General features: G+C 34.9%; 1 protein-coding gene across 12 annotated transcripts in view; it reads left to right on the top strand.

Annotated features, from left to right (window-relative positions):
- The window catches only part of Rbfox1 (RNA-binding Fox protein 1), a 714,540-nt gene that overhangs the window by 613,366 nt on the left and 83,929 nt on the right, over nucleotides 1-17,245 (top strand). For 2 of the 12 annotated variants that reach the window (XM_075308554.1, XM_075308553.1), the window contains one exon: nucleotides 12,730-12,898. The exons of the other annotated variants lie outside the window; for them this stretch is intronic. In XM_075308554.1, the coding sequence (XP_075164669.1) occupies nucleotides 12,730-12,898 (169 nt within the window). The remainder of the gene's footprint in view (nucleotides 1-12,729; nucleotides 12,899-17,245) is intronic. 12 annotated transcript variants of the gene reach the window in all.

Below are 17,245 nucleotides of genomic sequence, written 5' to 3'. Positions count from 1 at the left end.
AAATTTATTTCGTGCACTTAATTTCTTTTTATTTGCATTTTAAAGTTGTGCCTTTACAACAATTTCCATTTGTATACCCTGCGCCACACTTTGGAACGGGGTATTATAAGTTAGTGCATATGTTTGCAACACCCAGAAGGAGACGAGATAGACACAAAATGGCAAATATGCTCAGGGTGGGCTCCTGAGTCGAAATAGCCATGTCCGTCTTTCCGTGAACACATTTTTGTAATCAAAGTCTAGGTCGCAGTTTTAGTCCAATCGACTTCATTCATGCTTTAGATTTAAATGTTTCTCATATTTTTTTACTAACATTGTGTTCCACCCTAGTGCATTAGCCGACTTAAATTTTGAGTCTATAGATTTTGTAGAAGTCTATCAAATTCTGTCCAGATCGTGTGATATTTAAATGTATGTATTTGGGACAAAAAATTATATATAGCCCCCAACACATTTGACGGATGTGATATGGTATCGAAAATTTAGATCTACAAAGTGTGGCAGGGTATAATATAGTTGGCCCCGCCCGACTTTAGACTTTCCATATTTGTTTTTTTTTTTTGGCTGGGATGCAAATATTGCCTCAAATCTATTTTACTTATTTTTTTAAGAAATGTGGTGATGAAAAATACTATGTGGGTCATCAAATAACCCCAACGTAGTATGAGGGTTAAAGACGTTTTTTTTCAGAATCAAAAGAAAACTTTGCTTGTCTACGATTTCAATCCCCCAAAAGAAAAAAAAGAAAACTCTCCTTTGGGTGTAGTTGATAGTTGGCGATATTTAGTAAACCTGTGTTGATAAAATACCAAATATAAAGAAAGAAAAATACAACTCATTAACGTTTATTTTATTTAGCTATAATTTACAGAACTGTTTCAAAAAAATCACCCTACATATAAATAAGTATAAAAAAAAGGTGCTCTACTTTTTCCACTATCCACTTTGTCTGTGCATTATTACACCTTAGTTATAATTTTTTTTAGATAAAAAATCAAATATCAAACAGAATTGATGGAACAATTTGAATTATAATTTTTAGGTTACCTATGATAAGAAAAAAAATTACAAATTATTATTTAAATAGTATTGCATATTTATTATTTATTGTTACTTTTGTTACTCCAACTAAATCAGATATCAAACAATTATATAAACATTTATGTTGTCAATTACAAAGCATTTGTAATTGAAAGCAATTGTAAGGAATTGCATAAAACCCAGTTATTAGTTAATTAGATTTTTATTACATATTAAGAGATTATGGTATATAAAAAAGCACAAATGAAATTTTACACCAACAGTTACATTTATTAAAACAAAAAACAAAACCAGGTAGTATATTAGAATTAGTTCAATTGTATTCCTGAATTATTAAAGTGTATTGAAATATCCAGGCGAGATGAGGCACTATATCCGCAATTTCAGCGGACTGGCACATAGATAACGCTACTAGATATAAATCCACTTCAAGAGATATGTGTATATCACATTATTACTTTATGAATTTTAGTGAATTCAAGTGAAGCATTCGGTTTGAAATTTCACACAAACGAAATTTCCTTTTACTATTATAGAGCATTTCTTTAGCAGCAAATACATTCCAAGCGTTTTAATGTTTGTCCCACATCGAGTTTATTTGCATTTTAAAACAATAAAAGCGTTTATGTAAAATTTCGTTCCTAAGAAAAGAAAACTATTCTTTCAGTGTAGTTAAGGTGATAAAGTAGTTACCAAGAGCCCTTGAGTCATTGCTCCCAGTCATGCCATATACGTGCGGAAACCGCCGAAAAAGTCATCACATGCTGCACGAAAATGGCTTTACAATATTTCGGCACATTCACGGCAATGCGCCGTCTTTAGATTAGAGCCACTTTGATATGTTCTAGTCCGAGCCATACTCTTCAAAATGTCTCAGCCGCCAAAGATTGCGATCCATATAGTTTGGTGGCCATTGTGCGGTAGAAATAAAACGAGAAACGTCCTTTTTAAGTCGTTATTGATTGACGGGTGCTAAGTGCGATGGTACTGAGTCTTGTTGGAATGTCCATGGTGTATGACCGAATTGTTTATCTGCCCAGGGCTTCAATACTATCCCTAGGACATTTTCAGCATTTATTTTGACCCCACGGTCGATGAAAAAAGCGGGTAGAGACTATAGGCGGCGCATGAGTTCTGATGGACATTCGACGGTGTAAATTTTCAACTGACCTCTTTTGCAAGTAAAACCAGATATTTTGATTGTTCACAAACTGCTCACTTAGGAACGGATCGGAGGAATCGGAGAAACCCAAATTCGGTAACTAGCCACATTCATGCAAGCGAAACAACTCCCAGGCTCTTTCCAGATTCAATGGCTTTAATCCCAGCCCATTTTTTATACCCTAAACCACATAGTGGTCAGGGTAGGTTAGGTTAGGTTAGGTGGCAGCCCGTGTATCAGGTTCACTTAGACTATTCAGTCCATTGTGATACCACATTAGTGAACTTCTCTCTTATCACTGCTGCCCGATTCCATGTTAAGCTCAATGACAAGGGATCTCCTTTTTATAGCCGAGTCTGAACGGCGTTCCACATTGCAGTGAAACCACTTAGAGAAGCTTTGAAACCCTCAAAAATGTCACCAGCATTACTGAGGTGGGATAATCCACCGCTGAAAAACTTTTTGGTGTTCGGTCGAAGCAGGAATCAAACCCACGACCTTGTGTATGCAAGGCGGGCATGCTAACCATTGCACCACGGTGGTCAGGGTATAATAACTTTGATCTGCCAAAAAATATGCCTACCAGAAATATTGATTTTTAGACCCCATAAAATATATACCGATCGACTCAGAATCACCTCCTGAGTCGATCTAGCGCTTGCTGTCCGTCCGTCCATGTAAAGGGTGATTCTTTTGAGGTTAGGATTTTCATGCATTAGTATTTGACAGATCACGTGGGATTTCAGACATGGTGTCAAAGAGAAAGATGCTCAGTATGCTTTGACATTTCATCATGAATAGACTTACGATCTGCCACAACGTCGAATTTTCAGTGAATGGGCCCTAGAAAAGTTGGCAGAAAATCCGCTTTTTTATCGACAAATTTTGTTCAGCGATGAGGCTCATTTCTGGTTGAATGGCTACGTAAATAAGCAAAATTGCCGCATTTGGAGTGAAGAGCAACCAGAAGCCGTTCAAGAACTGCCCATGCATCCCGAAAAATGCACTGTTTGGTGTGGTTTGTACGCTGGTGGAATCATTGGACCGTATTTTTTCAAAGATGCTGTTGGACGCAACGTTACGGTGAATGGCGATCGCTATCGTTCGATGCTAACAAACTTTTTGTTGCCAAAAATGGAAGAACTGAACTTGGTTGACATGTGGTTTCAACAAGATGGCGCTACATGCCACACAGCTCGCGATTCTATGGCCATTTTGAGGGAAAACTTCGGAGAACAATTCATCTCAAGAAATGGACCGGTAAGTTGGCCACCAAGATCATGCGATTTGACGCCTTTAGACTATTTTTTGTGGGGCTACGTCAAGTCTAAAGTCTACAGAAATAAGCCAGCAACTATTCCAGCTTTGGAAGACAACATTTCCGAAGAAATTCGGGCTATTCCGGCCGAAATGCTCGAAAAAGTTGCCCAAAATTGGACTTTCCGAATGGACCACCTAAGACGCAGCCGCGGTCAACATTTAAATGAAATTATCTTCAAAAAGTAAATGTCATGGACCAATCTAACGTTTCAAATAAAGAACCGATGAGATTTTGCAAATTTTATGCGTTTTTTTTTTTTTAAAAAGTTATCAAGCTCTTAACAAATCACCCTTTATTTGTTGTTCGCAGGATTTCGGTTGCAATTATTAACCGATTTTGATGAAATTTGGTATGTGGCGGTTTATTGGTACAAAGATGAACTCTATTGAAATCGGATCAAATTTAGATATAGCTCCCATATATATGTATCGCCCGATTTCGACAAATCGGGTCAGATTTCGTTCATTTACTGATCGATCGGCGTCAAAATTGCCACAAAGTAATCCAATTGACCAGCCTTTAAGTGTGCCAAATTTCATCGAAATCGGTTCAGATTTAGATATAGCTCCCATATATGTGTATCGCGCGATTTTTCCCAAATTTGACCATAAGTCCCTTATTTATCGACCGATCTGACTCAAAGTTGGCCACATTTAATTTTCTAAAGCACTCACTATATGTGTACAAAATCATCAAAATCGATTCAGATTTGGCTATAGCTCCCATATATATGTATAGCCCGATTTTCACAAATTTGGCCATAAAAGCCTTATTATCTCACTCAAAATTTGCTTACTTTAATGTTCTATAGTACTGACTATATGTGCAAAATATCATTCAAAACAGTTCAGATGTAGATATAGCTCCCATATATATGTAGCGCTCGATTTTCAAAAATTTGCCTCATAACCTTATTTTTGACCATAGTGGTCTCATTTATTAACCGATATTACTCAAATTTAGCACAAAGTAATATCCTGTAATATACACAAAACCTGCAAAATATAATCCAAATCGGTTCAGATTTAGATATATATTTATAATGCACCCAACACATTTGACGGATGTGATATGGATCCGGATCCAAAAAGAACATTTGCACTACTTTTTTGTGACGCTTGTTTTTACGGGGTATGTCATGATGTGGAGGAAAAGGAATCAATTAAACACCTCTTGTGTGAGTGTCCTGCTTTTTTAGGAGCATATAGCTTTAGATTGCTGGCGGACCTGGAAAACGTTAACTTAAGAAGTCTGCTAATGTTTTTGGAACAATCTGGTTGGCTCAACAAAAGTAAATAACAGAGAAGGTTCAGTGGTTAAGACTAAAAGTGCCCATATGTAATAAGTACTTTTAGTTAAATGTGGTATCACAATGGACTGAATAGTCTAAGTGAGCCTGAAATTTAATCGGGCTGCCACTTTAACCTAACCTAACCTAACCTACTGGGTATTTGAATAGAGTAGCGCCATCTGTGTGTCAATTGATCCCTCATGTTTATACATAATTATATTGCAAAAAAAGAATTGATGATACAAAAAACATATGCTCCCCTACCTAATGTCCACATTATCCAATACAAAGCTAGCTTTTCTGTTGTCAGAATGACAATGTATAATATAGATTAATGTTATAATTTGTTTATATTTAATTTAGTTTTTGTTTTGCTTTTTGTTTTTATATATTGTGCGAACAAAAGGTCAATCTGATCAATATGCGGTTAGTCATATAATATTTGTTGTGGTCCCCATAACGATTACAAATGGTTACAAATTGATTATAGAATTTATTTATTAGCATATAAGTTAATTATATTATTTAACTTGGTCCAGAAAAAAATTATTTGTAATAAAATTTTGATTGTAAAAAGTTCTGGGCACAATTTTGTTTGATAAAAAAAAACAAAAAAAAAATTTTTGTGAAAGCTATTCGGGTTAAATACGAATTTTGAGGAAGTGATATCATGATTAAATATTTTAAATAGGAAACAGAATATAGAACATTCATAGGTGAAATTTTCAAACCATTGACTGCACTAGATTTATACTTATTCTATGCGAGTCTCGTTTCACAAAATAAACTAGCAAGTTGGAGGAAAGAAAATTTATAATTTTTAAAAATTGCAAAATAAAAAGTGTGAACTTGTATGGATCTAGCGCCATTAATGCTACATTTGGTATGATGAAAGTCAGTTGTCCATTTTCTTTAATCTATGATTTTTATACCCTGCGCCACACTGTGGAACAGGGTATTATAAGTTAGTGCATATGTTTGCAACACCCAGAAGGAGACGAGATAGACATAGGTTAGGTAAGGTTAGGTTAGGTGGCAGTCCGATGTATCAGGCTCACTTAGACTATTCAGTCCATTGTGATACCACATTGGTGAACTTCTCTCTTATCACTGAGTGCTGCCCGATTCCATGTTAAGCTCAATGACAAGGGACCTCCTTTTTATAGCCGAGTCCGAACGGCGTTCCACGTTGCAGTGAAATCACTTAGAGAAGTTTTGAAACCCTCTGGAATGTCACCAGCATTACTGAGGTGGGATAATCCACCGCTGAAAAACTTTTTGGTGTTCGGTCGAAGCAGGAATCGAACCCACGACTATGTGTATGCAAGGCGGACATGCACCACGGTGGCTCCCAAAGACACATGCTGTCTTTGGCAAAAATGCTCAGGGTGGGTTCCTGAGTCGATATAGCCATGTCCGTATGTCCGTGAACACATTTTTATAATCAAAGTCTAGCTCGCAGTTTTAGTCCAATCGACTTCAAATTTGGCACACGTATGTGTTTTGACTCAGAATAGAACCCTATTGATTTTGGAAGAAATCGGTTCAGATTTAGTTATAGCTCCCATATATATATTTCGCCCTATATGGACTTATATGGCCCCAGAAGCCAGAGTTTTACTCTAATTTGCTTAAAATTTTGCACAAGAAGAACAATTAGTACTATAGTCAAGTGTGCCAAATTTTATTGAAATCGGTTCAGATTTAGATATAGCTCCCATATATATCGTTCGCCCGATTTACACTCATATGACCACAAAGGCCAATTTTTAACTCCGATTTAGATGAAATTTTGCACAGGGAGTAGAATTAGCATTGTAGCTATGCGTACCAAATTTGGTTGAAATCGGTTCAGATTTAGATATAGCTCCCATATATAGCTTTCGCCCGATTTACACTCATTTGCCCACAGAGGCCAATTTTTTGCTCCGATTTAGTTGAAATTTTGCATAGGGAGTAGAATTAGCATTGTAACTATGCGAGTTAAATTTGGTTGAAATCGGTTCAGATTTAGATATAGCTCCCATATATAGCTTTCGCCCGATTTACACTCATTTGCCCACAGAGGCCAATTTTTTGCTCCGATTTAGTTGAAATTTTGCATAGGGAGTAGAATTAGCATTGTAGCTATGCGTGCTAAATTTGGTTGAAATCGGTTCAGATTTAGATATAGCTCCCATATATATGTTTTTCTGATTTCCACAAAAATGGTCCAAATACCAACATTTTCCTTGTTAAATCGCCACTGCTTAGTTGAAAAGTTGTAAACATGACTCTAATTTTCCTAAACTTCTAATACATATATATCGAGCGATAAATCATAAATAAACTTTTGCGAAGTTTCCTTAAAATTGCTTCAGATTTAAATGTTTCCCATATTTTTTTACCAAAATTGTGTTCCACCCTAGTGCATTAGCCGACTTACATTTTAAGTCTATAGATTTTATAGAAGTCTATCAAATTCTGTCCAGATCGAGTGATATTTAAATAAAGGGTGATTTGTTAAGAGCTTGATAACTTTAAAAAAAAAAAAAACGCATAAAATTTGCAAAATCTCATCGGTTCTTTATTTGAAACGTTAGATTGGTCCATGACATTTACTTTTTGAAGATAATTTCATTTAAATGTTGACCGCGGCTGCGTCTTAGGTGGTCTATTCGGAAAGTCCAATTTTGGGCAACTTTTTCGAGCATTTCGGCCGGAATAGCCCGAATTTCTTCGGAAATGTTGTCTTCCAAAGCTGAAATAGTTGCTGGCTTATTTCTGTAGACTTTAGACTTGACGTAGCCCCACAAAAAATAGTCTAAAGGCGTCAAATCGCATGATCTTGGTGGCCAACTTACCGGTCCATTTCTTGAGATGAATTGTTCTCCGAAGTTTTCCCTCAAAATGGCCATAGAATCGCGAGCTGTGTGGCATGTAGCGCCATCTTGTTGAAACCACATGTCAACCAAGTTCAGTTCTTCCATTTTTGGCAACAAAAAGTTTGTTAGCATCGAACGATAGCGATCGCCATTCACCGTAACGTTGCGTCCAACAGCATCTTTGAAAAAATACGGTCCAATGATTCCACCAGCGTACAAACCACACCAAACAGTGCATTTTTCAGGATGCATGGGCAGTTCTTGAACGGCTTCTGGTTGCTCTTCACTCCAAATGCGGCAATTTTGCTTATTTACGTAGCCATTCAACCAGAAATGAGCCTCATCGCTGAACAAAATTTGTCGATAAAAAAGCGGATTTTCTGCCACTGATTTTGGTAATAAAATTCAATGATTTGCAAGCGTTGCTCGTTAGTAAGTCTATTCATGATGAAATGTCAAAGCATACTGAGCATCTTTCTCTTTGACACCATGTCTGAAATCCCACGTGATCTGTCAAATACTAATGCATGAAAATCCTAACCTCAAAAGAATCACCCTTTATATGTGTTTGGGACAAACCTTTATATATAGCCCCCAACACATTTGACGGATGTGATATGGTATCGAAAATTTAGATCTAAAAAGTGGTGCAGGGTATAATATAGTCGGCCCCGCCCGACTTTAGACTTTCCTTACTTGTTTTTTCTACTTTCAATAATTAACACTTGAATGTAGTATTGTCTTGAGGGTATTAACAAACAATATTTTGCATTGTATATAGTAAAAATATTTTTTATACCCTCCACCATAGGATGGGGGTACATTAACTTTGCCATTCCGTTTGTAACACATCGAAATATTGCTCTAAGACCCCATAAAATATATATATATATTCTGGGTCGTGGTGAAATTCTTAGTCGATCTGAGCATGTCCGTCCGTCCGTCTGTTGAAATCACGCTAACGTCCGAACGAAACAAACTATCGACTTGAAACTTGGCACAAGTATTTGTTATTGATGTAGGTCGGATGGTATTGCAAATGGGCCATATCGGTCCACTTTTACGTATAGCCCCCATATAAACGGACCCCCAAATTTGGCTTGCGATTGCTCTAAGAGAAGCAAATTTCATCCGATCCGGCTGAAATTTGGTACATGGTGTTAGTATATGGTCTCTAACAACCATGCAAAAATTGGTCCACATCGGTCCATAATTATATATAGCCTCCACATAAACCGATCCCCCGATTTGGCTTGCGGAGCCTCTAAGAGAACCAAATTTCATCCGATCCGGCTGAAATTTGGTACATGGTGTTAGTATATGGTATCTAACAACCATGCAAAAATTGGTCCACATCGGTCCATAATTATAAATAGCCCCCATATAAACCGATCCCCAGATTTGACCTCCGGAGCCTCTTAGAGGAGCAAATTTCATCCGATCCGGTTGAAATTTGGTACGTGGTGTTAGTATATGGTCTCTAACAACCATTCAAGAATTGGTCCATATCGGTCCATAATTATATATAGCCCCCATATAAGCCGATCCCCAGATTTGTCCTCCGGAGCCTCTTGGAGGAGCAAAAGTCATCCGATCCGGTTGAAATTTGGAACATGGTGTTAGAATGTGGTCTCTAACAAACACGCAAGAATTTGTCCATATCGGTCCATAATTATATATAGCCCCCATATAAACCGTTCCCCAGATTTGATCTCCGGAGCCTCTTGGAGGAGCAAAATTCATCCGATCCGGTTGAAATGTTAGTATAAGGCCGCTAATAACCATGCCAACAGTGATCCATATCGGTCTATAGTTATATATAGCTGATCCCCAATCACACAAAAATTGGTCCATATCGGTTCATAATCATGGTTGCCACTCGAGCCAAAAATAATCTACCAAAATTTTATTTCTATAGAAAATTTTGTCAAAATTTTATTTCTATAGAAAATTTTGTCAAATTTTTATTTCTATAGAAAATTTTGTCAAATTTTTATTTCTATAGAAAATTCTGTCAAAATTTTATTTCTATAGAAAATTTTGTATTTCTATAGAAAATTTTGTCAAAACTTTATTTCTATAGAAAATTTTGTCAAAATTTTATTTCTATGGAAAATTTTTTCCAAATTTTATTTCTGTAGAAAATTTTTTCGAAATTTTACTTCTATAGAAAATGTTGTCAAAATTTTATTTCTATAGAAACTTTAAACCTAATTATATACGTATTTAATCGGCCTTTTTTAGTTTAATATATACCACGTATGGACTATGTGGTATATAAAGGGTGATTTGTTAAGAGCTTGATAACTTTTTAAAAAAAAAAACGCATAAAATTTGCAAAATCTCATCGGTTCTTTATTTGAAACGTTAGATTGATCCATGACATTTACTTTTTGAAGATAATTTCATTTAAATGTTGACCGCGGCTGCGTCTTAGGTGGTCCATTCGGAAAGTCCAATTTTGGGCAACTTTTTCGAGCATTTCGGCCGGAATAGCCCGAATTTCTTCGGAAATGTTGTCTTCCAAAGCTGGAATAGTTGCTGGCTTATTTCTGTAGACTTTAGACTTGACGTAGCCCCACAAAAAATAGTCTAAAGGCGTCAAATCGCATGATCTTGGTGGCCAACTTACCGGTCCATTTCTTGAGATGAATTGTTCTCCGAAGTTTTCCCTCAAAATGGCCATAGAATCGCGAGCTGTGTGGCATGTAGCGCCATCTTGTTGAAACCACATGTCAACCAAGTTCAGTTCTTCCATTTTTGGCAACAAAAAGTTTGTTAGCATCGAACGATAGCGATCGCCATTCACCGTAACGTTGCGTCCAACAGCATCTTTGAAAAAATACGGTCCAATGATTCCACCAGCGTACAAACCACACCAAACAGTGCATTTTTCGGGATGCATGGGCAGTTCTTGAACGGCTTCTGGTTGCTCTTCACTCCAAATGCGGCAATTTTGCTTATTCACGTAGCCATTCAACCAGAAATGAGCCTCATCGCTGAACAAAATTTGTCGATAAAAAAGCGGATTTTCTGCCAACTTTTCTAGGGCCCATTCACTGAAAATTCGACGTTGTGGCAGATCGTAAGTCTATTCATGATGAAATGTCAAAGCATACTGAGCATCTTTCTCTTTGACACCATGTCTGAAATCCCACGTGATCTGTCAAATACTAATGCATGAAAATCCTAACCTCAAAAGAATCACCCTTTATTACGGTGTTAGGAAGTTTTAAGATACCTTGCCATCGGCAAGTGTTACCGCAACCCAAGTAATTCGATTGTGGATGACAGTCTTCAGTAGAAGTTTCTACGCAATCCATGGTGGAGGGTACATAAGCTTCGGCCTGGCCGAACTTACGGCCGTATACACTTGTTATTTCTATTTAAATACTCGTATTCTCATACAAACGAATCGAACAAAAATAGAGAAACCAAAATTCATCCGAATTCGAGTGACTGTCTTTCTTTCGAATGGGTTTTCGTTCGATATACAGGAACAGGGCATAAGTTTTGTCTTCGATTTGCATTGTCCACTTTCAATTAAAAAAATAAAAATCTGTCAATTTTGAAAAAAAAAAATACTTAATTTTCAAAAATTGTTGGTGGCATTTTGAGGACTTGAAAAAAATTAAACCCCATGTTCTGTACTCATTAAAGAGATATATATATTGACAAATTTTAAGTTTAAATGTTTTAGGATTATGAAAATATCGCCAACCCAAAATTTTGCGATTCCGAATATCGGAACATGGTGACCACCTTTAACCTTAAGTATAGCTCTGTATCGATCAAAAACAGAGTTGCATACTACCCCTAGTTTTTCCATTTTGATTCGGTTTATATTTTTATTCGTTGTTAACTTTCAGTTAAAAATAATAATATGCGTATTGTGATAAATTTATTTAATTTTTTTTTTTAATTTAAAATTTTAAAATTTTTACTCTTTTGACCATCTTGGTGGCAATTTCAGAATTTTTAACAAAAAATTTTACATTGTACTTGTAAGAAATTCAGTTCTGTCTTCGATTTGTTATTAACCTTCAACTGCAAAAATATAATTATGGTAATTTTACATTATTAAAAAAAATAAATTTTAAATATTTGCCTTTTAGGCCATTTGCAATCTGTCCTATTTTGGAATTGCAATAGGAATTGTTCGTCCTTCTGAGTGATATCATCTATCCACGAAAAATCTTAACTCTTATTATTTAAAGAATTTATTATTCGGATTTAAATTTAATCGATTTATTTAAAAACGATAACATGAATTGATTAATTAGATATAGAACGCAATAATCAGTGGCCTATAGAATCCTACTAGGTACACCCAGAGAAGGAATATGATCACCTCAACCATGTTTCAAGAGCAAAATATTATTTTTGAATGGTGACCATGTAACATGTTTGTCGCAACCATGTTATTTTCTCGGAGATTATGTGTCTGATATCGGCAAGCATATTATTTTTGGCGAGAAAAGAACATTTTTGCCATAAACATGTTACATGGTCACCATCCAAAAATAACATTTTGCTCTTGAAACATGGTTGAGGTGATCATATTCCTTCTCTGTGTGTATATATAATGCCTTTTGATTTGACTATCTGTTATTTTTATTTTTTCACTATACTTTAGAAACGTAAAATAGCCTGGAGGACAAGTAATAATAGTACCAACAAAAAAAATCAAGAAAAAACTATTGTTATTGTTTATAAAATTTTAAATTTAAATCTTCAAATCTTAAAATTTAAATCTTCCAATAGTCCTTAGGACATTTCTGTTTATGCTTATTCCGTTTATTTTGTTTAAGGTTTTAATCTTCAAAATACATATGTTACGTAGGATTTGTTTTCATATATTATACGGTTACTCTTATTTTGTAAATAAATTTTTCATTTACTTGTTATCGACTGCATATTTTTGAATATTGAATATTTAAATTAAAACAAAAAAATCTTAAGAATTGTTACAAATATTCCTAGAAATATTAAAGACATCTAAATAATCATAAAAAAAAATCAAAAAACCTCATCTCTTACTGTGATAAAGGTTATAGACTACCTGTGGCTACGTGGCCAATTATAAGTGCCCCTGTAGGTGCAACACCATTAGCAGCTGTCCCAACTGGAGCGGCGCCAGCAGCAGTAACAAACCCCGCGTTATCACCAGCACCTGCATCAATTCTCTTAGCAAGACCAGCAGCAGCCCAGAGAAGAAGGTATTTCATGAGATTCACAAGATTATTCGCATTACCAGCGTTGATAATCTAAAAGAAACAAAAACTGATCGTAATATATTGATTGAGACTTAAAAGCACAATTCATAACAGCTAACACTAAACTATGAATTTCATTGAATAATGCTAGTATAAGATTAAAAAAAAAAGCATTCAACAATCCCCACTTTTTTTATTTCGTTACATATTTCCAGATATTGCCAAAAATATTATTTAGAAATTAATTATACTGCATTTTATATTTAAAATTATGTCTGTGCTAGTTGATTAGTGTGAGATGCATCTTTCAAAGTGATGAAAATAAATCTGATGCCAATTATAAGCCAGGTGCTATATATATATAATGTCAACATTTTTATTTTGTATCTACCGTATCTTCATAAAATCTTGCAAAATTATCAGATTATTTAATAATTGAAAAATTTAGTTGTAAGTGCATATACATATTTGGAATATTGATTTTTTTTTTTTGGAATTGTATTGTAACATTGAATGTATTTCTTTGTTCGTTAACTATCATAGTGGTTTGATTACAACACAGAATACACACTAATTTTCAAATTAGGTACAAAGTTTAGAAAATAATATTCTTAATAAAAGAAATTGATTGCATATATGTTTTAATGTCTTAAATTTCAATATAAGAGAAATGTTATTTTGCATTATATTTACATTTGATACAACTTCTATTTTATATTACTTTCTTTAAATATTTTGTGATTTAATATAAGGAGTATTGTTTTAGAGTGTTTGGTTTTTCTCTCACCCTCATATATTATTGATAAATAGTTTGCACGTTGTCCCTATCAACTCTTAATTACAATCTGCACCCAACCAGCATTGTATAGGATTTATCTAAATTGTGCTGTAAGGCGTTTGTAGCAATGTGAATAGTGGTTCTAAGTTCATTTATTGCCAATAAATAATTAATGTCAACTTTCTGAAAATTTGAAAAAAAAAATGTGTGAAAAAAATTAAGCCGCTTAAAAACTTATTTAGAGTCATAAACCTACTATTTTCTGTAATCCCTTAAACCATATTGCAAATTGCGCAGATTGAAAACTAATTGTTATGGCTTTAAATGTATCCCCCTCCAATGTTTTACTATGAATAACCTCTCCCTCAATCCTCTAAACTATTATTAAAAAAAAATTATGTTGTAAACAAATTCTTAATCCACCGTAATAATGCAAAATTCAATGTTTTCTTAAAACTTGATTTTTGGGAAAAATTCTTGAAGATATTTATTACACTAGTTTACACTGAAAATGTACACTTGATGAGAGTCGACTTTTCGTATGTATTTTGATCTGCTGAATTCGAAAAAAAAATTTAAATTACAAATTTTTTTTGGAACAGATGAAGAATAATCGTGTGTGGATTGGATCTGTAATAAGTTAAGTGGTTCAAAAAATATCGATGCGAAAAAGCCAAATTTCAACAAAAACAAGTACACCCTCACAAAAAATCGCTTCTGTAACATATACTCCCAAACATATTTTGCTTCAAGCATATACATTTTTGGGTATTGCCCAAACATGTATATGTTTGATCTCTTCCAATATATAATATGTTTGAAAGCATATTAGTCTAAACAATATATGTTTGGGTAGTCTAAGTTCCAAACATTTTGTATTTTTGCATCCAAATTCAATAATGTTGTCTTCCAAAAAATAATATGTTATTATGTGAACATATAATATGTTTGGAAGCATTTTGCACCCAAAAATATTATATGCTTAAAAAAAATTCTCCCAAACAATATTGTGCTCAAAATTTTATTTATTTATTTATATATTTACAATCATAACGAATTATGAAAATAAACAGGTAATATAGGTGCTAACAACATAGGTGAATAATATTGGGCTTATGCCGTAGTCAAGGGAGACTACGTAAGAGGAAGAGGGGCTCCTATACACTGGCCGACGATGGTGATGGAGCTGGATGAGTGGAGCACTGTGACAGATTGTATGTTGTTGTTGTGGACTGTATTTCTGAGGCGCAGAGATCTTCCAATCTCACCAGAGCAAACGACTACCTAGGTTGAAGGAGACGAGAGGGGTTACTTGTGGGATAGAGTCTCACAGGGAATTCAAACCACACAAGTAGAATAGATATAAGAAAATTCAAATAACAAAATTCAAATGTTATTAAGTATAAAGCTATAGGTTTATACAATAGGTTTTCGACCTGAATGCTCAAAATTTTGTTTCTGCCTAATTGTATATTCTCCCACATCTTTCTCACTTCCACGAGATTTTTTAGTTCTTAGCACATTTTTCTGTAATACAAACATTGTAGAAGAAATTATTCAATTTTATGATTTTTGTATTTTAATTTTACCTTTTGCCGGACGGGGATTCGAACAGCGGACCACACAGTTTGTAAGGATCAAAGAAGTAGCTGATCAATTGCCCAAGGAAAAATAAAATGTTAATTTTGTAATAACAAGCAACAACCACCAACTTAATTCAATATCGCTCCCTGTTAAATAGCGCTCCAAGCTACTAAACACATATATGTTTATAGGCTATTTCTAAATTAATATATGTTTGCATTCAAGCATATTATATTTACAAACTTTGTATGTCCCAAACATAATATGTTTTAACATATTAACATATATGTCCCAAACATGTTATGCTAGTTTATGAACATTATATGCTTGCACTCAAAAATATTGTGTTTAAAAATTTGTGTTCCGAACATATAATGTTTATAGCCAAACATATGAAAAACAGTCTTTTTCATCCGTGTATATACGGCCGTAAGTTCGGACAGGCCGAATCTTATGTACCCTCCACCATGGATTTCGTAGAAACTTCTACGAAAGACCGTCATCCACAATCGAATTACTAGAGTTGTGGTATCTTAAAACTTCTTAACATCGTTTTCTAAATTGTGAGTTAGTCCATACGTGGTATATATTAGACAATACGTAGAGAGCCAGAATTGAAATATGGGGGTCGCAATACAATTATGAACTTGATATGGACTAATTTTTGTGTGATTGAGGATCGATTTATCTGATAGCTATATATAACTATACACCGATATGGACCTAGTTAGGCATGGTTGTTAACGGCCATATACTAGCACAAAGTACCAAATTTCAATCGATTCGGATGAAATTTGCTCCTCCAAGAGGCTCCAAAACCAAATCTCGGGATCGGTTTATATGGGGGCTATATATGATTATGGACTGATATGGACCACTTTTGGCATAGTTGTTAAATTCATATAATACCACCAAGTACCAGATTTCAACCAGATCGGATGAATTTTGCTTCTCCAAAAGGCACCGAAGATCAAATCTGGGGATCGGTTTATATGGGGCCTATATATAATTATGGACTGATATGAACCAATTCCTGCATGGTTGTTGGATACCATATACTAACTTCACGTACCAAATTTCAACCGAATCGGATGAATTTTGCTTTTTCAAGGGGCTCCGGAGGTCAAATCTGGGTCAAATTATGGACCGAATTCGACCAATTTTTACATGGGTGTTTGAGGCGATATATAAACATCACGTACCAAATTTCAGCCGGATCGGATAAAATTTGCTTCTCTTAAAGGCTCAGCAAGCCAAATCTGGAGATCGGTTTATATGGGGGCTATATATAATTATGGACATATGTGGACCAATTTTTTCATGGTTCTTAGAGACCATATACTAACACCATATACCAAATTTCAGCCGGATCGGATGAAATTTGCTTCTGTTAGAGGATTCGCAATCCAAATTTGGGGGTCCGTTTATATGGGGGCTATATATAATTATGGACCGATGTGGACCAATTTTTGCATGGTTGTTAGAGACCATATACTAACACCATGTACCAAATTTCAGCCGAATCGGATGAAATTTGCTTCTCTTAGAGGATTCGTATGCCAAATTTGGGGGTTCGTTTATATGGGGGCTATACTTAAGAGTGGACCGATATGGCCCATTTTCAATACCATCCGACCTACATCAATAACAACTACTTGTGCCAAGTTTCAAGTCGATAGCTTGTTTCGTTCGGAAGTTAGCGTGATTTCAACAGATGGACGGACGGACGGACATGCTCAGATCGACTCAGAATTTCACCACGACCCAGAATATATATACTTTATGGGGTCTTAGAGCAATATTTCAATGATATAACTCGAGATATAATTTGTTTAGTGAAGAAAGAGCGAAAAACAAAAAATAACGGGATATCTCAAAAACTGTTCCATAATTTTTTTTTAAATTTTTTCGAATTCAACAGATCAAAATACAAAGTTTCGTCTCATCAAGTGTACTTGATTTTTTTTTGTGAACTAGAGCTTTGAAAA

Source organism: Haematobia irritans, chromosome 4 (genome assembly GCF_050003625.1).
Source record: "Haematobia irritans isolate KBUSLIRL chromosome 4, ASM5000362v1, whole genome shotgun sequence".
Lineage (NCBI taxonomy): Eukaryota > Metazoa > Arthropoda > Insecta > Diptera > Muscidae > Haematobia > Haematobia irritans.
The sequence above is the reverse complement of the archived record's forward strand: the minus strand, read 5'-3'. Positions and strand labels throughout refer to the sequence as shown.